At 39.0% G+C, this 20,617-nt stretch overlaps 3 protein-coding genes across 4 annotated transcripts; all 3 read right to left on the reverse strand.

The window, feature by feature from the left end:
* Positions 1 to 752: 752 nt before the first annotated feature.
* rbm5 (RNA binding motif protein 5) lies at positions 753 to 10,825 on the reverse strand. Of its 2 annotated transcripts, XM_061689169.1 has the most exons (26): positions 10,716 to 10,825; positions 10,440 to 10,482; positions 9,658 to 9,752; positions 8,874 to 9,072; positions 7,894 to 8,052; positions 7,739 to 7,808; positions 7,261 to 7,334; positions 6,583 to 6,666; positions 6,261 to 6,321; positions 5,869 to 5,934; positions 5,606 to 5,766; positions 5,400 to 5,497; positions 5,237 to 5,324; positions 5,095 to 5,163; positions 4,845 to 4,899; positions 4,663 to 4,763; positions 4,456 to 4,585; positions 4,292 to 4,383; positions 4,040 to 4,204; positions 3,817 to 3,957; positions 3,649 to 3,735; positions 3,386 to 3,562; positions 3,242 to 3,316; positions 3,054 to 3,154; positions 1,259 to 1,388; positions 753 to 1,180 (listed from the first exon to the last, which is right to left on the reverse strand). In XM_061689169.1, the coding sequence occupies exons 3-26, from the start codon at positions 9,681 to 9,683 to the stop codon at positions 1,055 to 1,057; spliced, it is 2,535 nt and encodes an 844-aa protein (XP_061545153.1). In that variant the 5' UTR covers positions 9,684 to 9,752; positions 10,440 to 10,482; positions 10,716 to 10,825; the 3' UTR covers positions 753 to 1,054. The 2 variants fall into 2 exon arrangements, with proteins under 2 accessions (XP_061545153.1, XP_061545154.1); XM_061689170.1 differs by lacking the exon at positions 9,658 to 9,752.
* A 1,077-nt stretch (positions 10,826 to 11,902) lies between these two features.
* brk1 (BRICK1 subunit of SCAR/WAVE actin nucleating complex) lies at positions 11,903 to 17,488 on the reverse strand. The gene is made up of 3 exons (XM_061689172.1): positions 17,321 to 17,488; positions 16,804 to 16,886; positions 11,903 to 12,404 (listed from the first exon to the last, which is right to left on the reverse strand). Exons 1-3 carry the CDS (start codon positions 17,436 to 17,438, stop codon positions 12,378 to 12,380), a joined length of 228 nt encoding a protein of 75 aa, XP_061545156.1. The 5' UTR covers positions 17,439 to 17,488; the 3' UTR covers positions 11,903 to 12,377.
* Positions 17,489 to 17,889: 401 nt separating this feature from the next.
* On the reverse strand, positions 17,890 to 20,579 carry gpx1a (glutathione peroxidase 1a). The gene is given in 2 exon segments (XM_061689171.1): positions 17,890 to 19,062; positions 20,066 to 20,579. Coding segments are annotated over 2 exon segments (570 nt in total). The 5' UTR covers positions 20,285 to 20,579; the 3' UTR covers positions 17,890 to 18,711.
* Positions 20,580 to 20,617: the final 38 nt, after the last annotated feature.

Consider the following 20,617-nt stretch of genomic DNA (forward strand, 5'->3'; position numbering starts at 1 on the left):
GTCACTGCCGCGTGGCGCATGGCACCTGGAGCAAGCCAGCAACAAACCCGACGCCTCCTCGAGCCAGGAGAGAAGGCACGCAATTAACAGACAGTTGATTTCATATACTTGCCAATTTTTTTTTTTATGAATTCAAATTTGGCAGACTTGTTAACAACACTCATCAGTAGTGCTAAACATAGTTTTGGGTCAAATTATTATTAGCCAGGAGAGAAGGCACGCAATTAACAGACAGATGATTTCATATACTTGCCAATTTGTTATTATTAATTCAAATTTGGCAGACTTGTTAACAACACTCATCAGTAGTGCTAAACATAGTTTTGGGTCAAATTATTATTATTTTTTTTTTTTTTCCAGTGTGGAGGAGTATTAAAATTTAAATATATATATCTGCTCAAATAAACATTTGAGTGTTTTGCAGTGATGTAGAACACTACTACACCAAACTGAGTGGGTTCCAATTTTTTTTTGCATCATGTTGTCAGGCATTTTTCATCCAACAGCCATGTATTGTAGAATAACCTAAGGTGCATGAAACAAACCCCAAACATATTTACACTGGATTTATATTTAACGACTGACATCAAAGAAACTAATATTTATTGTTGTTCAAAAACCAGGCTGGGCTTTAGCATATGCACATTTTGCATGCTCATCAGTTATATTTTACATAATTTGCATACGAGGTAAAAGGTGTGAATGATGCTTGTTAAAGAGACAAAATAAGATTTTTTTTTTTTTTTTAAATATTTATTTGTTGTAAACAGACAAGACTTTATATAAACTTATACAATCTGATGAACAGAGGAAATTTCAGATTATCACCACAAAAAAAGGAAATGTGTAAAACGAGATACTTTGTGCAAATGTACAATGTATAAATTATATTTACTTATTTTCATATGCCTTCATCTGCAATTCTTTCTATTGGATGGTTCAGCCACTGCGGTTAGAGGCAAAACAATGAACGATGAGCGCACATGGAAGACTGTGGTGTACCACTTCAGAGACGCTGTCAATTTAGTATCCGGTATTGGTTTGCTCATCTTGTTCACTCCAGCTCTGTAAAGCGGGCAAACATGGCTTTGCGGACTGCATCTTTGTACGTGTCTGATGCAGACAGGGTGTAGTTGCTGCCTTTAGTACCAAGACCGGCTCCTTTGGTTCTCAGTTGGGCCTTAACGAATGAAAAATGTGTGTGATAAATCTTGACTCGAATGAGTTGAGGTTATGTAATACACCTCCTACTACATACCTGAATGGGTGCAGTGATGCCCTGTTGGTTGCGGCCCAGGCCTTTACCCTCCTTCCAGCCCATAGCTTGCAGCATTTTGTTGCCAATATTGTCACTGTTGAGGCCATCTTTGGTGGGCTGCTCGTAGTTACTTTAGGAAAGGAAGAAACATTACATTCGAATCTAACTACAACCCCAATTCCAATAAAGTTGGGACATTGCGTTAAACAAAAACAGAATACAATGATTTGCAAATCACGTCCAACCTATATTTAATTGAATACACTACAAAGACAAGATATTCAATGTTCAAACTGATAAACTATTGTGTTTAGCAAATAATCATGAACTTAAGAATTTAATGGCTGCAACACATTCCAAAAAAGCTGGGACAGGGTCATGTTTACCACCGTGTTACATCACCTTTTTTTTTTTTATAACAACATTCAATAAAAGTTTGGGAACTGAGGACACTAATTATTGAAGCTTTGTAGGTGGAATTCTTTCCCATTCTTGCTTGATATAAAGCTTCAGCTGTTCAACAGTCCGGGGTCTCCGTTGTCGTATTTTACATTTCGTAATGCGTCACACATTTCCAATGGGAGACAGGTCTGGACTGCAGGCAGGTCAGTCTAGTACCCGAACTCTTTTACTACGAAGCCACGCTGTTGTAGCGTGCAGAATGTGGTTTGACATTGTCTTGCTGAAATAAGCAGGGGAGTCCATGAAAAAGACGTTGCTTGGATGGCAGCATACGTTTCTCCAAAACCTGTATGTACCTTTCAGCATTAATGGAGCCCTCATATATGTGTAAGTTACCCATGCCATTGGCACTAACAGCCCCATACAATCACAGATGCTGGCTTATGAACTTGGCGTCCATAACGGTCCGGATGGTTCTTTTCCTCTTTGGCCCGGAGGACACGACATCCATAATTTCCAAAAACAATTTGATATGTGGACTCGTCGGACCACAGAGCAATTTTCCACTTTTCATCAGTCCATCTTAGATGAGCTCGGGCCCAGAGAAGCAGGCGGTGTTTCTGGGTGTTGTTGATAAATGGCTTTTGCTTTGCATAGTAGAGTTTCAAGTTGCACTTAGGGATGTAGCGCCGAACTGTATTTACTGATATTTGTTTTCTGAAGTGTTTCTGATCCCATATGGTGATGTCCTTTACACATTGATGTCGGTTTTTATGCAGTGCCGCCTAAGGGATCGAAGGTCACGGGCATTTAATGTTGGGTTTTCGGCCTTGCCGCTTACATACAGTGATTTCTCCAGATTCTCTGAACCTTTTGTTATTATGGACCGTAGATGATGAAATCCCTAAATTCCTTGCAATTGTACGTTGAGGAACATTGTCCTTAAACTGTTCGACTATTTTCTCATGCACTTGTACACAAAGAGGTGAACCTCGCCCCATCTTTGCTTGTGAATGACTGAGCAATTCAGGGAAGCTCCTTTTATACCCAACCATGGCACCCACCTGTTCCCAATTAGCCTGTTCACCTGTGGGATGTTACAAACAGGTGCTTAATGAACAATTCCTCAACTTTCCCAGTCTTTTTTGCCACCTGTCCCAGCTTTTTTGGAACATGTTGCAGCCATAAAAAAAGTTAGATTATTTGCTAAAAACCAAGTTTATCATTCTGAACATTAAATATCTCGTCTTTGTAGTGTATTCAATTAAATATAGGTTGAACATGATTTGGAAATCATTGTATTCTGTTTTTATTTATGTTTAACAACGTCCCAACTTCATTGGAATTGGAGTTGTGCACTAAACAACAGCATGTTTATGTCGTTAAGTCTTACACGACTGGTGTTGGCTGGCTGTATTTCTTCTTTTTGGGGGCAGGGGGTTCAGGGATGCCGTACTTTTCTCTTCTCTCGGCTGCTCTGTCTCTGTACTTCAACTATATACACAAGGAATAAATATAAATGAACTGGTATGCAAGCACAAGAAACAAAACAAATGTATAATAAAAAGCCATTGGCCAAACCTCCGTTTCTCTTCTCTCCAACTCCTCCAGCTCAGCTTCACTCATTTGGGATCGGTGGATAACTTCTAGGTTTTTCTAGGAAAGAACATCTGATGTGAGCAAAATGTTGACGGTCATTAAGTACACAACAGTATTATTTGTTACCTTGTGTAGGTCAGACAGTTGCTGATGTCGTATTAAACCTTCTTTATTGGGAAACTGCCTCCTACACAACAAGCAGGCGAGCTTCTTCCAGTCGGTCAACTTGTCCTGCCCTCCATCTCCACCGTCGGCTGCTTCCTCAGGGTCACTGTCTCCGCTGTAGGCAGCCACAAGGCCACACTAACAGCACAAACGTGGCGCTTTTCACACTACCATCGAAAGACAAATTGATCGGTTCCAAAGTGAGACATGAAACAAACACTCACCTTGGAGGTTGTGGCAGAGCTGGTGGCTGCTTCCTCTTCAGGGACATTGATCATCTCTGGAATGATTCTGTCTAGAACCCCAGCTTGCTGAAAATGTATTACAATCAGTTAAGAGTAAAAATAGCAAATAATGACATGCAACAGAATTTGATAAATAAACTGTGGTACCTTTTTCTCAAAAAGCGTGAAGCCTGCATCGGCAGCAGCAGCCTCCTTCCTTTCCTCTTGACTGATCGGCTGGAAGCTACTCCTAAAGTTCTCCTTCTGTTTATTAAGGCTTTTAGCCCAACGTTCCATATCTTTAGCGATCTGAAAAGAAATCTCTAATTGAAGAGAAAACCAAAGAAAAAAAAATATCACTAATTGTGCAGAAGTAGGACTAACATGCTACCTGCTGAGCAGTTTTGCTCTTGGGCTTTTCCTTCTTCTCCTTTCCTTCTTTAGCATTAGCACCAGTAGGAGTGAGTGCAGAGTTTGCGTCGACTGGGACTGGTACATATGTCTGCTTCTCACCATCCCAATAAAGATACTGCTGAGTCTGGGAGTTATAGTAATACTGAGGAGACAAACAAAACAAGTAATACCAGATAATGACAGAACAGTCATTAAAAAAAGACCCCTTTTGAAATTGTGTGCCACTTACGTGTGTGTTTGGGTCATAGTAGAGGCCAGTTTGGGGGTCAAAATAATAGCCAGATGATTCATCATACTGATAAGTGGATGTATCCGGAACAGCTGTACCAATGACAAAACAATCAGCAAGCAAGCAGTCAGTTCATTATGGTTATAATTACTGAATGTTCATACCAGTGGCGGTGTCTGCAGTTTGTCCGGAGTTTGTAGCTGCAGTGGCAGCTGTTGCATCAGGCACAGCATCAGCACCTGGTAAATGTCCAGTCTGAGATTTGCCCTCTAACTGTTGAGCCAGCTGCAATGCCTGCAACAAATACATTTGTTATTTCACCTTTTTAACACAGTCCCTCAAATGGTACAAACCAAACACAACCACATTACCTGAAGAGCAGGCTGGCCAATTATATGGGGTTGGTAGACTTGCATGGTGGGGGAGAGAACGACCCCAGTGGCAGTCGGAACAATCTTCATACAAGGCGCGGCTAAAATTGCGCATATAAAGTCCTGTTAACTATCACATAGGCTCTCAACAAAATAATGATGATAAGTTTAGCATTTGATACCTCCGAGAATCCCATTCTCCTGCGAGGTGCTGGGCCCTGCAACTTGATAGTATGCCTGGCAATAATGCAGAAACGTCAACAGAATACACTGAAAGGTTTGTACAGATGACAAATGACTTGAAAATGTCTCTTATGCTGCTCTCCCACTAGATGGTAGTATGGATCCACATTTCACTGGATTTACATTGGCCTATACAGAAGGGCCTCCAAATCCAAGTGTTACAATGATGACCTCTTCTGATCTACTAACCTGTGGCATTGGAGTGTAACCTTCGTGCAAGAGGCTGTACTCGGACACACCTTCTGCATTTGGCTGGGGCTGAAAAAGCAACAAGCAGAAGCCTTCAGAAAAAAAGTGCCATGAAAAAAAAGATGACAAACTTTTTTTTTACCTGACTTGAGGACCACTGAGCTGCAGCAATAGCTGTACTTGCAACAGAGAAGGCACTAATGCGATTCCCATCAGGGAGTAAAAGGTCCCTATAGTTAAAATCAAACAAAAATTATTGAATATTTTGTCCATCTACCAGATAAGGAAGTTGGACAGTTACACACTTTCTAGCACTCTTGGCATAATCCACCCCAATTGTTTTCCCATCCAACTTCAGAGGAGGCTGAAGTCCTTGCAAGATTGTTAGCAGCTGAGAAGCCTCCTGTGTTCACAAAAATGTCAAATATATACATCAATACCCCACCGATGTAGACATTGAAAGATAAACTGTTATTCACAAAAGCACAGATTTTTAAAAAAATTTAAATACCAGAGGAGAAGACAGCTGAACAAAGGCAAAGCCTCTGTTCTGGCCCGTCTGTTTGTCCTTAATGAGGCGAATGTTGCTCGGATAAAGATTAGCATATGGTGCCAGGACGGTCATGACTGCTTCCACGGTGCACAGGGGAGAGATATTTCTAAGGATGATTGCTGTGAATGAGAAAGAACAAATTAAAAACATTGCCACATGGTGCGAAACCTCCTGTTCCAAATTAAGCGATGCAATAAGTCTATAAAACTAAAAGGCCTTACTGTCACCACAGAACTCTCCACCAGGCTGAGTTTCAGGGACGTCAGCATTACTGCTCATCTCACATTCTGTTGAGAGAAAGACAGACTTGGTGCATAAACATGACTTTAAGATCAGTCAACAAAAAGGAATATATCTAAAACCATTTAAAAGCTCTTTCAAGTGGTAACATCAAGATTTGTAACTCAGCCAATTAAGTGGAGTTTTTTGTCTAACGTGCATGCGCTCGCTCCCATCTCTGCTGGGTCAAATGTAAAACAGTGACAGGACAATTGTCTACCTTATAAGGCTTGTCAAAGGACAAAACTAAACACTGGGCTGCATCCCAACATTGTTGCCTCAGCCTGGTTGCATGTTGGGAGTCGGTGGCCTCCTGTTACTTTTAACTACTTACCAACTTTGGTTGCTCCACACCTGAAGCACTTCAGCCGCCTCCGGAAATTGTACAGGCCACACTGCAAGTAACCGTTCACATCATTTTTATTACACACCAGCTAATGCCCTGGCACAGTGCTGCCTGAGACAATTTGAAGTCTATATTGGTGCAGCACACCCTACTTACCTGGGATACCACCTAACCTCTAGTACTTATGTAAATATATAACTGAATGAAGACAAACTAACAGGACTGCAGCTATTGAAAACTTGCTGACCTATTTCCATGCATGGGAGTGTGGCAGTTTGCTTAGTGGAATCAAAACAGAGCACAAACTTACAGTGTTGCAGAGCCAGTCTCCGTAGTTGTGTCTGGGATGACTGTAGTGCATGTCCACACTTTTCCCTTGGATGACCAGACGTTTCTGAAAGAGGAAGAAAAATGTTACCTGTGTATTTGTGCTGCATGTTGATCTCAACTCAACAGAGCAACCATTTTGGAAGGGGAGAGGAGGGGGTGAGGGACCCCCAGCACGTATCCTTTGTGTTAAAGACAGACATGAGATGTATGCAATGTGTAGAGGGCTCTTTAGGTGTTTGGGACCCGAGTGCTCAGAGTGAGCTAGAGCACAGTGTATTATGTGACCCTAAAAGAAAATTCTGACTGCTTTCTGGAAAACCATAGACGAGCTCCCCACAAAAATCTTGGCAAAAGTAGCTATAATAAAATATATATACATAAAAAAAGATCCATGGATTAAAAAGGTTTTTTGCATAGTGCTATCAAATCCTCATCAGTAATTTTATCATAATTTATATTCTAGCTACAGATTAAAAAGATGGCCTCCTATTACAATACAATTCCTCGAAATAAGGTATTCCTCCAGAAAAAAAAAAACATGATAATTAAAAAAGAAGAAAAAAAACCATCGGTTTGGCTAAAAGCATTTTGGTTGCCTTTGGGGTTACTTTCCCTAGATCTCCAAGATTAAAACTAGACTTGGCGATTGTGAAGCAACCTGATTGGTCTCCATCCATCGGGTAGCATCTTGCAAGTGATAAAAGTCCACGAAGGCGAAACCACGGCTTATACCTAGAGACAGCATTCAAATATAGACGGGAGGCGTGTTAGTTAAGAGTCCATGGGCATATAAAACTGTTCCACAAACTGCTTCACGACCCAGGCCTTGATTGGTAAACAACAGGCCTTAAGAGTTTTACCATCGTAAAACAAAAAGGGAAAACGAAAACACTGCCCATTATCACTGATACCATTGCTCACGCCATGTTAAGTAACAAACGTGTGCCTATTGCTCTTCTTACTTACCTGTACAGGATTCCTAATGATCTGTAATGTTGACACTGAAAGCAGTATTTTATTGTTTAAGAACTAATCTGACCATGTTGCTATAGGTAAATGGGTCTGACTGGAAGCAGATTTGCCCTATGGTCAAAGACTAGGGGAAAGTCAAGGTCCATCATGTATCCCAGTCTCACCTGTTTTCTTTTTCATCAGTCTGACATCGGCAGGCTGGGGGCCCTCCAGTTGATCAATGGCAAAACAAATCTGAACAACGCACACAACAAGAAGACCATTAAAATCTTAAAAGGATTTCTTCCACATCGTCTGCATACGAGCACAAAAAACACACATCTTCCTCAGTGACGTGAGGAGAAAGACCCCAGAGCATGATGGTCTTGCTCCTCTTATCATCCCCAGGTTCTCTTCTGTAATCCTGATCTGGGTAGTCTCCATCAGAATGATAGCCATCTTCCGATCTGTCACTGTTGCGTCTTTTACGCTCTCTTGGCTTGAATACAAACAGACCAGTGCATCAGTTACTCTTGCATCATTAAACAATTGGAATATACAGTGAACCCCCGTTTACTGTGAAGGAGGTTAACATCCACACTTATATTGTGCAGTTTTATCTCTCCCACACGCTTTTAACACCAACTCATTAAAAGACAATTTTTGAAATCTCTTAGGACCTATTCTTACTCATCTGGTCAAGAAATTAGACTATGGTTGCAAAATCACTTTGGAGAAACAAAGACTCATTCGCAGTTCTCAAAATTATAGACAAAGCGTGCTTGCTTCAAAATGTTTATCACTCCCAGTTGAAGTTAACTGTAAAACTGACATGAGAATTAAACGTATATTTTAACACGAAGACAAACAACCATGTAATTTTGTCTAATGCAGGTCCACTATCTTAAAGCTAATGCAAAACGCCATAGATGGGATAACAGAAATTAGTAACAGTAATTAAAAACTTTCAAACTGCTAATTTAACACACACACACACGCACAGCATATCGAACATTTCACACAGGCATACGCCTGCTTTGTTGTGTTATGACAATATATAGTCAATATTCTTTTACTATCCCAGTTTGTGATTTTTATTACTTCGATAGTTTTTAGTTCTTGTGACTTTTTCAAATTTACCTAGTAGCTGAATTGCTCTAACTTCAGACTTGCCTATATAATGTATTATTATAATAATAATAAAAAATCCATACAGATTACTTAAAAATATGCAATACAGTGGGGGAGGGGTCACAAAAGATGAACCCCAATATAGGGGATTCACTGTATATAAAAAAAAAACAATTATGGTGTAGTCACATCTGGACTGTCTCTGGATCCTCGACGATCACGTTCACGATCTCGATCTCTCTCTCTCTCTCCTTCATTGCGATCGCCACGTCTCTCATCCGACCATCGGCGATCACGCTCTTGATCCCTTTCTCGTCTGTCGCGCCAATCAGAAGAGTCACGGGGTGCGTCAGAGCCATACCTGCCACTCCGTTCAGTTCGACTTATCCTATTAAACGAGATTGCAAAGAGAACGTACAAACATAAAATACCTTAAATCAGATAATTCAAATTGTTCAATTCCCCTTGATGTAAAACAATTTAAGATTTTAATTACAAATATATATTTATTCAGCTATCTATAACAGCAATGTAACATTACCGGAAGAACAACAAAATGCTCTACCAGCATGAGCCCAGAGTTCAAACCAATTATAGGGAAGCAGCATTTCGCTGCACACAAAATGATTGCGCTCTTTTAAAATAATTTAAAAAAAAATCTTTTACTTGCACTGTATAGCATTTCAGCAAGCAGGCTTCTATTTCTGTAATGTTTTTAAGTGTCTTTAGCTCTTGATTTTACATTAAATCATGTAAACCACACTGACTGTATGAAATGAGTTATACGAATAAAGCTGCCTTGCCTTACCATTAGATGCCCGATGGTGGAATTAAGCTGTATTTTCACCTGTTTCCACTCATACAGTACAACAGAATGAGTTATTACTTCGAGTATAGGAGCTTTGCGCCAAATTAAACAAGCATATACCTCACACTAGGTAGATTTATGAGTAAAGTGAGACGACATAATTACCTCAGTATTGATTCTTTTCGTGACATTTGTGTTTGGTTGTCTGCCGTGAGACGAATGTAAAATGGGTTCCTTGGCTCAATAAAGTTTGGGAAACTCTGCCGTACATAAGAGAACATAAGACGAAATTTAGTATTCATTGTGCAATATTGTTATTTGACGGTATGTGCATTTTATCTATTTATGTTTAATGTTTACATTAACGCACAAGTGCAATATTATACACTCAGGGAAGGTATTCTCAGTTGCCACTGATTCTATGCTCTTTTATTAATATATATTTGCTATTGTAGTTATATTTTTTTACTGCTGCACACAGGCGGTGGACGACTGGTTAGCACATCTGCCTCACAGTTCTGATGACCAGGGTTCAAATCCGGCCTCGCCTGTGTGGAGCTTGCATGTTCTCCCCATGCCTGCGTGAACTTTCTCCGGCTACTCCAGTTTCCTCCCACATCCCAAAAACAAGCAGGCTAGGTTAATTGAATACTAAATGGCCTGTAGGTGTGTAAACAATGTTGTTGCAATACAGAATTAAATATTAAACCAAATATTTGAAAATATTTGCTAAGATTGATGGATATAAGGAGAAACCATTCACGTAATCTGTGTTTTATATAAATATATATTATCAATAAGAGACTTAGTCAAGGTAATATTGAGCAAAATGTGTATAAAACTGGTGGCCCCCCGCATTAACCAGTATCCAAGAAGTAGCTTTTATTTCCAATAAAGGCTGGTGACCCAGTCTAACCGTTAACTGCTACCGTGGCGCTGGAACTCACCTCTTATCCGCTCCCATTTGTCCCGACTGCGACCACACGACCTCTAGGAAACGAGCAAAAATTGAGCTCCTTTAAATGATGTTTTTTAAATTAAAAAAAATACAAAAATTGACAGGCATGCACAAAGACAAAATGTAGCAACTGAAAGGCTCAAACACTAAGGCCGAGCCATACAGCCTAGTGTACTCATTTCAGGTTCGTCATTTCTCATTTTAATGTTGTTAACCCGAATAAATGAACGGTGCCACATTTTGGTTTCAATGTATACTAACTCACCAGTGCGGTATTGTTATCTTAACTATGCTGTTTAAGGTGTTGAACTTGATAGTCACAAAATTCACTACCAGCTGCAATAAAAGACACCTCCCTCATTAACGAACGACGACACGTTCTTCTTCCCAAGATGCATCGGGGTTTTCACTGCATGACCGTGTTGTAGTTTTACCCTTATTTTGCCTTACAGGAGGCTTTGGGCGCCGGATGTCATGCTCCATAGCATCATCTGTGATTATTCGTACTCCATTATCACGATATACAGTTATTCAATTTGTAATTAAACTGTATATAATTTTGGATATTGTTGCGCGGTCAAATGGTGCTATTAATTGCCACAAATACTATCCGACTCTTTCCTGAGTTATTCGGGGGGGGGGGGGGGGTTAGGGGGGAGGAACAAAGGAAATCACTCATACCGCCATTTTGATTTCACAAACTCCCTCCAAAAGACGGAATTGTTCTGTTAGGTGCTTAACATACAACACAATAAAAATGCTCGAATCCAATGAAAATAAAGTATTCATCATTATCAATCTTTATTAAAAAATTTCACATCACATCCATAAGTATAAATTAAAAAAATCGTCTCCACTATTTAAATTGAAGTAACTCCTATTTTAGATTTCTTAAATTGATCACAAATGAAAAATTGTGAAGCTTTGACAAATACTATGTGATATAGATTTTCAAACAATAATTGTCACATAAATTGTAAATTAAGCCCAACGTTCCATCTTAACTCATCTTACCCTTAACTTAACCTTTTTTCCTTTTCTTTCATCTTTGATGATGTCACAACTGCCAATAACCAGCCAGGGATATTACAAAACTGTAATTTTTCATTTTAGTAATAAATTTAAATTTTCATCTAAGCCGTTGACGTATCCTTGTGCAAAGCACTCCGGGACAAAATAACCTTGTTGTTGTTCTACCGTTCCTAAATTTGATTCCCCCCCCCCGTAATAGATTGGTAACATTTCTCTGGAGTAAGAATAACTGAGGATGATCATATTCAGCGTTTTAGATATTCCACAGTATATAGTGCTACATTTGGATTGCTCCCCTCTTAGAAATGATTCTTTATCTTGTCAGCAGTCTCCAAGTCAGATATTGACAGACCAAATAAGGAGGAAATACTTTGATTCATGCAAAAATAGTCGTCACAAACACCACACACAAAAAAAATCTATGTTGCTTTCTTTTTCAACAATGTTTTTCTCATATTTTATTACAGTATTTAAATGTTGACACATGAGCAAAGAGTACACTGTACACAAAGTCCTTATTAAAGACTACACAACAAGACTTGTTCAACTTGGCACAAGAGGATGGTCCCCACTCATCAATTCTGTGCTGTGTAACTGACATGGTGTAAAACAAAAGTGGCCCAATGAGACCTTCTGTTATCACACAAGAACCAAAGTCCACAAAATGTTAAAAGCAAAGTTTTCCATGGTTATTGTTTTGTTTCTTTAAAATGCCATGCCCAAGTAACAGACACTCAGTGGTGGCATCAGATAAAACAAGCAAAACTAGTGATACAATTTTAAAATGAGCGTCAAAAAGGATGGTGGAATCGATCACGCAAACTCAAAAAAATTAAGTGGGTCACTGGGAAAAGGGAGGATATCATCAGGTTGCTTCAACTTTGCATGATGAGATTTAAGTCAAGGTCTCTCCTTTTGTCACCTATAAAGACAGACAAATATATAAATATATGTGAAGGTAATATGGCACATTTAAAAACTACAAAGGAGTGTTGTTAGCATTGAAATGGAGGGGAAGGGGGGATAAAGTTGAACACACATTAAGATATAGATATTACAACATTTTTTTGATTGTGAGGGGAGAAAAACGTTTTTGGTGATTATACGACAAGGTTGTAATACTACAAGTATAAAGCCATACTTCTTTCTACGAGCATAAGCACATACAGTGGAAGCTCTGTTTTTGTATGTCCTTGTATTCGTACAATTAGATTTTCTAAAATTGTTTTAGTACATCCTCTCAGTTTTCGTACAGTTGAAAATGGTCTATACTAAACTCATCTGGCTGACTGCGTGACTCGGCCATTCATTTTCCAGAATCGAGCCCCAGACAAACCATCCAATGCGCATGCACAACTTAACTGAGTGTTTTGAGTCAGTGTCACCCTTCGTGTTCATCATAAGCATATTGAAGTTTTTTTGCGCTTATTTATTGCATGTATTTGTATAACTGTTCAATAAGTGCCATATTCTCCCGTGTGATTAAGTCAGAAAATGTGTGCAGCTGCATGCTCTTCTGGCTGCGCAGTCTTCCATCAACTCAAATCTGTCATTTACGCACCCACAAGCCAGGTAACGCACGCCAGATGGCGCGACCCTAAAATGTGGCCGTTCTCTGTCAAATTTCTCCCGTGGATTTATGTACTTTTCCTCTTCCACATTCCAGGGGCTGTTATAAGTCTAACGCCTTATGAAGGTGAAACATCATATTTTTTTCAGTTAACTGCTGAAGACGGTCCAGCGGCAGATGACTCATGCTGACTACGCGGGACACACCTGGCCCATAATGCTACCACCCAATGGCCATAATGTGTCCCTACCACATTATGCCAACGGCTGGACATCTGCATATCATATAAATTTGCAAAAAAATATCGTCGCCAGCTGGCTTTTTTTCACCTCCATGTGATCGCAGTTTTCCTCTTCAAACATTCGGAGTGGCACAATGGTGAGTGGTAATTTGAATGATTTGTTTTTATTTGATCTGTGTCGTTCGTCATGTAACTTGTCCGCGGTCTCTGGCACAAGTTGGTTGCAGGGCACCCCCGCTTTCCTATTGATGGACTTCCAGACATGCATTTAGTCAAAAGCACAGTATTCTGATTACATTACTTTTATTGGAATTATTTCATAAAGAATCAAAAAATAAAATACATGCTCCCCTTCAAAGTGTAGTGTATTAGACTGAGCAGGGTGGATGTCAGCAGAGCGACAACATGAAACATCTGTTACCAAAGTTATCTTCATATTTAAAATGTGCTCTATATGTTTCGAACATATTTCTATGGCATTCAAACGTCTCAAGAAAACTACAAGCTCCATGATTATAGCAAGCCTCAGACTTATATAAGTCACACCTCTTAGGGGGTTTGCACATACATTTCCCGGTTACGCAAAGTGCATGGGCCAGAAGTATGGACGAGAGAATATACGTACCCGGAACGTGCACGAGCCAGGTGCGTTAAAAAAAAAAAGACTTGAGAATATGGCCCAGAGTCACCATGGAGCCAAAATTACCGAGTATCAGCCCTTTGATAAAGAAAACGAGAAACACCAGAGAATTCAAGAAAGACCTTGGACCAAAGAACAAAAATGTAGGATTATATTTCCAAACAATAACCTCTCCTCCTCCCTCTCTCTGTCTTTCATACACCATCAAGAGTCTTCAATTAACTACATGCACCAGCCCCTGGAAGCCTTTCCATTTTCCGATCTTGACAGTAATTGACAAACTAGTATCTGGTTAGCTTACTGCTCTGAGTATTGCACTGTACCATTTGCACCAGATCAAGCCACTATAATAGCGAAATCTGCTCTTTGCATGTAACGCCGTGAGGTCCTATACGTTGCGGGTAATACAATTAGGCTTCAATACGCCTTATATATGAAATTTAACAGCGTTTTAAGATACCACAAATTTTTCAGCGATGTGTGCAGTGCAACTTCTTTGTGTGGGCAGAGGAGGATTTCTTTCTTCAGTGCACTCGGACAAAGATGCTCAACTAAGGCAGAAGTGCCATCATTTCTACTTTAGCATTTACAGGTCAAAGTATCTCTCAATGAAACGAGCACAGCATAATGTGTGTGTTTTTTTAAAAAAAAATTTAATGATACCCCAGTAAAGTATTAAATGTTTTATTTATTAATGAACTTTATACATACCTTTTTACAATTCAGGACAATAAAATAGTAAAATCATAACATTTATATGCATTAGTGTCATGCTCTTATAGTGACTCAATCCGGTGCAAAGTGGCACACAGCAATGCTCAATTGAGACACCCACCATTTTCTGGTACTTAAAAGCATCCCTTACATTAGATTTACGCCTGTTTCTGGCAGTTGAAGCGCTGGTGTTTTTGTGTTCATCCATTGTCTTGCTATTGTGAATGGAGCAGGAAACTAAACGAATACTAGTTTGCTGATCACTGGCGAGATGGATGCATGTACTCCATTAAGGTAAAAGTGACGTTTAATGTTAGTTCATCATTTTCCTTTGTCGTTTACATTGATTTCACATTGTTTTCTGTATTGTAAACTTTTGTTATTTCCCATGTGTATTTTTGTGTTCATAATTATGCGTGTCTTGGAACGGATTACTTGGATTTACGTTGTTTTTCTACAGTAACTACTACTTCAGTTTTCATACGATTCGGTTTTAGTTAGACTTTTTGGAACAGATTCATCATGCAAACCGAGGTTCCACTGTACTTGAAATAAGATGAGCACTGTTGGGGATCTTTACGTTTGTAATAGACTACACCGATTTGATCGGGCTGATCGGTATCAGCCGATATTTATCATTTTATGCTGATTGGCTTTAATGTCATAATTCGCCGAGCCGATGAATGACGTCATTGATCGGCTCCGCAAAAGACATTAACTCTGCGTCGCCGCGTGCACAGTATATTTGAATCCAAAAGCTAGTTTATTTTTAGCCTTGACGCGTGTCTTTTGACGTAGTACTGTAAATATCTGACGGCCAAAGAAGTTATTTATATTAAAAAAACAACAACAAAAAACCATTGGCGGTGTGGGACAGACAACACATTGGAGACAGGCAACAAGTAATGCCCGGATCAGACTACAAGACACATTTGCTCTTTCACAATTGCACTGTCAGACTACTGCAATAAAATCTTGTATTCTGATACCATTGGGCTTTATCTTGTGAACTCAAATGCGACCTTATACGCTCGACAACAAGAGTGGATCGCGTCGACTGTATTATAAAAACGAAATGGGGAAAAACTGTTGGTGGTCACCGGTGCTCAGGACAGGAGAGGACGTTCGTTTAAGGCTTGCTTGAGGTATGTTCACGTACTTTTAATACGATATGGCTCACAAGCAGGCAATAAAATGTTATGTAGCCTAGCAAGCGAGCGGTAGCACAAACGGTTAGACGTAAAGATGCCGCCGTTCTGTCGAATCATGTTTTAAAGTTTGGGTGTGGGTGAAATAATTTAATTACAGTAAGTTTGCACCCATCATTTCTGTCATGTAATGTTGGTTTGACCTGACTGATTAGAATACACGATCTGACTAGAGCAGTGATTTCCAACCTTTATGGAGCCAAGGAACATATTTTACAATTGAAAAATATCACGGCACACCAACAAACAAAAATGTCACAAAAAGTGGATACATTAATTACTGTATTTACTTCCTGCCATCCAATAGAAGACCATTCATTTGTTCTGTCTGTCACTCTGCCTCAATGGCATAAATAGAGGAACAAAGATACATTATTTATTGTAAATATAATTTTTTGAGCAATTAAGTACACAAGTATATACAGTAAATGAATAGATCATTTTAATAGACACGTTCCTCCATTTTGTGATCAGATCGGTGACCGGTTAGTTTTTTTTAAACTCGCTGATCGATCCACAAAATCCTGATCCCGTAAAGCCTAGTTTGTAACGGTTAAATTGACTCTCACACATCAACACCATCATTGATATGCATAATTTATGCGATTGTTTCTGTTGCAGAGAGAGAGAAAAACAAGGAGTGAAACCACCTGTTCTTTTAGGTTCGCTCAATCATGAAGCACAAATTACTTATTTACTTATTATTTATTACTTACAAAATATTTAGACATTACAATTACATGGCGGGTATGGCGAAGGAGACAAGTAGCGACTGCGACTGGTTCATTTCGGTTCGTGTGATAATTCTTAGTCACTCGTTAAAATTACTACGTTATTCTACTAATTGTAATTATGTTCTATTCTCAGAAGGTCCATCCCTAATACGCCTGTGTAACAGACAATGTAAAGCGCGAGTGTAATGTCACAAACACAACGCGTCATACTTACTCTTGCTTCAATGTATTCAATCCTCCTCTCCAAGGCTGTCAGCTTCTCATTGAGGGTAGCCAAACGGGATCGACATGACATGTCTAGGAGACGCAGATTAAAAACAAAAAAATCTTCAGTGTATGTAAAATATACATTAACCAAAACCACCATATTATGTAATTTTACACATTTTGAGCATACTTTTATGTAATAGCGTTTCTATTGAGTCGAGCCAAACGCAACTGGAGGAGCATTTTGGTCGCTGTGGTGCAAACAGGCTACTTACAGACAGTTAAGTTTAGGTATGATATAGCGTTTTAGGCTAGTATTAGTTAAAAACTAGGCTACATAACAATACTCTAATATAGCTGGACATCGATGTTCCATGTTTAAGAATGACAATATGCACCCACAAGCTAGATAATGATGCTATCTGGGAGTGGCTACGGAGGACATCACCACCGAGCTAGCAAAACGACAGGAAAACCGAGCTCCAATCATACACTGTAAACAAAAAAAAAAAAAAAGCGTTTACCGAAAGAGTTAAGGAAGTCGGTAATTTTCTTGATGCTGCTCGTGATTACTTCGATGTACTCCCGGTTGGCCCAATCTTGGTGAATTTCTCGCTGCACTGGATCTTCCTGACCGGCCATGTTGGACAAGTAGGAGTTTCACTTTACGTCAAGCTAGCGGCCAATGTGTAAAAAAGGAAGTAAGCCGGAAGACTAGATGAAAAATATAGACGTGCTAATATGAGAGATATCAGGTCATTTTATGTCCCTAAAATTGTTTTAAAAAGACGTACCGTTTAATTTAATTTAATTATGGCATTTAATTACTAGTGGTATTCTGCAAGTTCTGTACCGGAAATTACTGATGTCGCATATGTCATACTTTACATTAACACGAAGATTTAATGACGTTGGACTTAACCACAATTATTTTCCCATATTATGTTTTAATATAAAGACAGACTTCATTGACACAGACAAAAAAGTTATTCATTATAGAAAATACTGTGGTAGGCAGCATAGTGGCACAAGAGGATGGTCCCCACTCATCAATCAATACCCCACCCCCTCGCCCCAATGTCCAGCTCACCCATGACTCAGTGAGGATAAGCGCAATAAAAAAATGGATGGATGCAACTCAAAATACATTTGTGATGGTGTCCCTAAGAACTGGGCATTATATCTTTGTAACGGTATACTTTTATATACCGTAGGTTGTTTTGCATCTTGTGCAGGTGTACCCATTTAAAAAAAATATTAGACCACTTTTTTTTTTTCTTTCAATCTTTTGTTCATTTAAATACCTGGTACCACAAACAGTGTATTACAGTACCTGAAGAATACAATGAACATGATAAAAATGCAGCTTATTCCATAAGCCTTTATGTCCTGTTTGACATGCTTACGTTCACAAGTCATTGTATTCCTAGTGATTTTGGTTATCAAGAAAACCATTGAAAATGGTGAGATATCTGCTCTTAAATAAAAATCTCGAGTTATTTTTGTTGTCATCATTATATTTGTCCAAACAAGTGTATCTTTAGTTGTACCAGGCATTAAACAAACAAGAAACTGAAGAAACAACGGTGGTCGAATAAATGTTTCCATGACTGTATGTACTTGTATGCATTGTAAATTTTATTATATCAGCCTATGCCGTGGCTAAATCAGTCTTTTACATATTCATCAGAAACTCCCCATTCAAAAACGGTTTCAAGGTGCATCATCATTGGGTAAAATGACTACTGTAGCCATGATGTATTGCTAATGTCATTATATTTTTAAGGAGGTTGTGGATTAAACTGCCGATGGAGCACATAAAAGAAACAAATATAAAAGTGTGACTACTTACTATGAAACTTATTACTAAACTGGTAAAACTTGATAACTCACAGCAAGCCAATTGGAGTGCACTTTACTTAACATGCTTAAGCAGCTCTTTAATATCTGTTTATATGTCAATGGTGGGAAACTTCCTGCTGTAGCGCTTATAAGGTTGCCCACCTGGACCAACCAGAAACTTCTCAAAGTTCCAGGACACATCACTGCGACCGACAGGACTCCAAATGATCAACTTTGGATCTGTCATGAGAGCCATGATATCATCAGAAGGGAACGGAAGCTTTTCTTTCAAAAAGACAAACAAGGGGTGGGTATTCTTTCCATTCACTTCCACTTTCTCCAGACGCTGGAACTTCGGTTCAAAGCCATTCCCTGGACGGACATGCTTAAGTGACCTCAGGATCTCTTAATTTTTGCAGTTTTCCTATGATTTAAAACAAAACAACATTAAATGCAATGCACTCATGTCACAAATGTGTCTAAAGCGTGTTTGGGTGTCTGAAAACCATTACTTGTATTAAAATGAAATTAAATTAAAATTATCATTGTTAAACTTTAAAGAGTATCAATTTTAAGGTTCGGGCAAGGGAAGTCAAAGCAGCTTTATTTATATAGTATTGCAGTTCATACACAAGCTAACTCAATGTGCTTTACACAATTTAAATAATTTAGAACCAAAGCAATATACATTTGAAAACAAGGTACAGAAATAAAAAAAAAAAACAGCTTCCTAAAATTCTTAAAAGAACATACAGTGCAAGTTATGAAGTCCATTCATCTCAAATCCCATTCATTTCGTACAGTGCTTGTACTTTGTTAGGGCCGAATATAAGCGGGAACCTCTCCCAGTGGACTTTGGGCAAGATGCGAAGTAAATGTTAATTATGATCATGAAAGTAGAATATACATTATCAAAATAACTCATTTTATCAAATAACAATGGAAAATAAAAACCATGTAAAAATGATTTAGTATCAACACTTATTACACAAACTGTAGTCAGCAGAGCAGTGTGTGGGAGATGCCAATATTGCGTTCATCTAATGAAAAAATAAGGCATAAAATAAAGGAAACACATTTAAAACTCAATCACTGCCAGCCTTCCCAGTTAACATGGATATTTGACTTCTAAAGCCGTCAATGGCAGTGAATGTGTTTTAAATGGCTTATCATTGTACTGGTATGTGCACAAATGTTTGGAAACTAACAATAAGAGTTTTCATTATTCTGCTCCTTTTTCATGATGACTGAGTGATACTGATGAGGACACTTTGTAGTAATGTTTGACCCTGACAGTGTTTAAACCACCACAGAAGGTCTTTGCTGGCCCTGACAGCCACCCCAGTGATGAAACGTGCCTAAAAAAAACATTGATCGTCATCATTAATGACACATCAGACAGAAGAGTTTGACTTCTTCCTTCCTACCTGATGTCCAAACTGATTGCAGGGTACACCCAGAACTGCGAGGCCTTGAGCGGAATAGCGGCAGTGAAGGTCGTTCATCTGGGTGTAATCCCTTGTTGTCGTTCCTCAAAGTGACGCCACATTCTCAACGAGGACCACCTTCCCTTTCAGTGAGGAGAAATTCAAGATTTCTCCACTCAGTAACTTCGCTGTCAGGTCATAAAACCGTCTCGCAGCCATTCTTATTCAGCAAGTGGAGTTTGTTACAATTTTTTTCATTTTAAAAAATACATAAATTAAAGGGGGGTTTTATTTTACTTACGTCAAGCGGGTCCAGTTAATGTCAACAATCCAGCCCTCTTAATGTTTATATGAACCTGAAGGAAAAGCAGCAGCCAGTCACAGTGTACCTCGTTCGTACTTGTCGACTGTGTTGCACCAGGAAAGCGATTTTTAATATTAAACGTTACAAAAGTAAAAAAAATAATAATTCATTTGAAAAAGTGTGGTTGGTTTTGGCGACGCCGTCAACAATGGCCGCGTTTAAAACGATTAACCCCCCAACCCCCATTT

This window comes from Phycodurus eques, chromosome 10 (assembly GCF_024500275.1).
Source record: "Phycodurus eques isolate BA_2022a chromosome 10, UOR_Pequ_1.1, whole genome shotgun sequence".
Lineage (NCBI taxonomy): Eukaryota > Metazoa > Chordata > Actinopteri > Syngnathiformes > Syngnathidae > Phycodurus > Phycodurus eques.

What these genes read in the sequence shown, in the direction of transcription:
- brk1 (XM_061689172.1), bottom strand. Translation starts at nt 17,438, where the DNA reads ATGGCCGGTCAGGAAGATCCAGTGCAGCGAGAAATTCACCAAGATTGG. An exon ending in CGACTTCCTTAACTCTTTCG is followed by an intron (nt 16,887 to 17,320) that starts GTAAACGCTTTT and finishes TGCGTCTCCTAG; the next exon opens with ACATGTCATGTCGATCCCGT. An exon ending in TTGAATACATTGAAGCAAGA is followed by an intron (nt 12,405 to 16,803) that starts GTAAGTATGACG and finishes CTGTCTTTATAG; the next exon opens with GTGACAAAAGGAGAGACCTT.
- rbm5 (XM_061689169.1), bottom strand. Translation starts at nt 9,683, where the DNA reads ATGTCACGAAAAGAATCAATACTGAG. An exon ending in CGAAAAGAATCAATACTGAG is followed by an intron (nt 9,073 to 9,657) that starts GTAATTATGTCG and finishes CTCGTTTAATAG; the next exon opens with GATAAGTCGAACTGAACGGA. An exon ending in TCACGCTTTTTGAGAAAAAG is followed by an intron (nt 3,736 to 3,816) that starts GTACCACAGTTT and finishes ATACATTTTCAG; the next exon opens with CAAGCTGGGGTTCTAGACAG.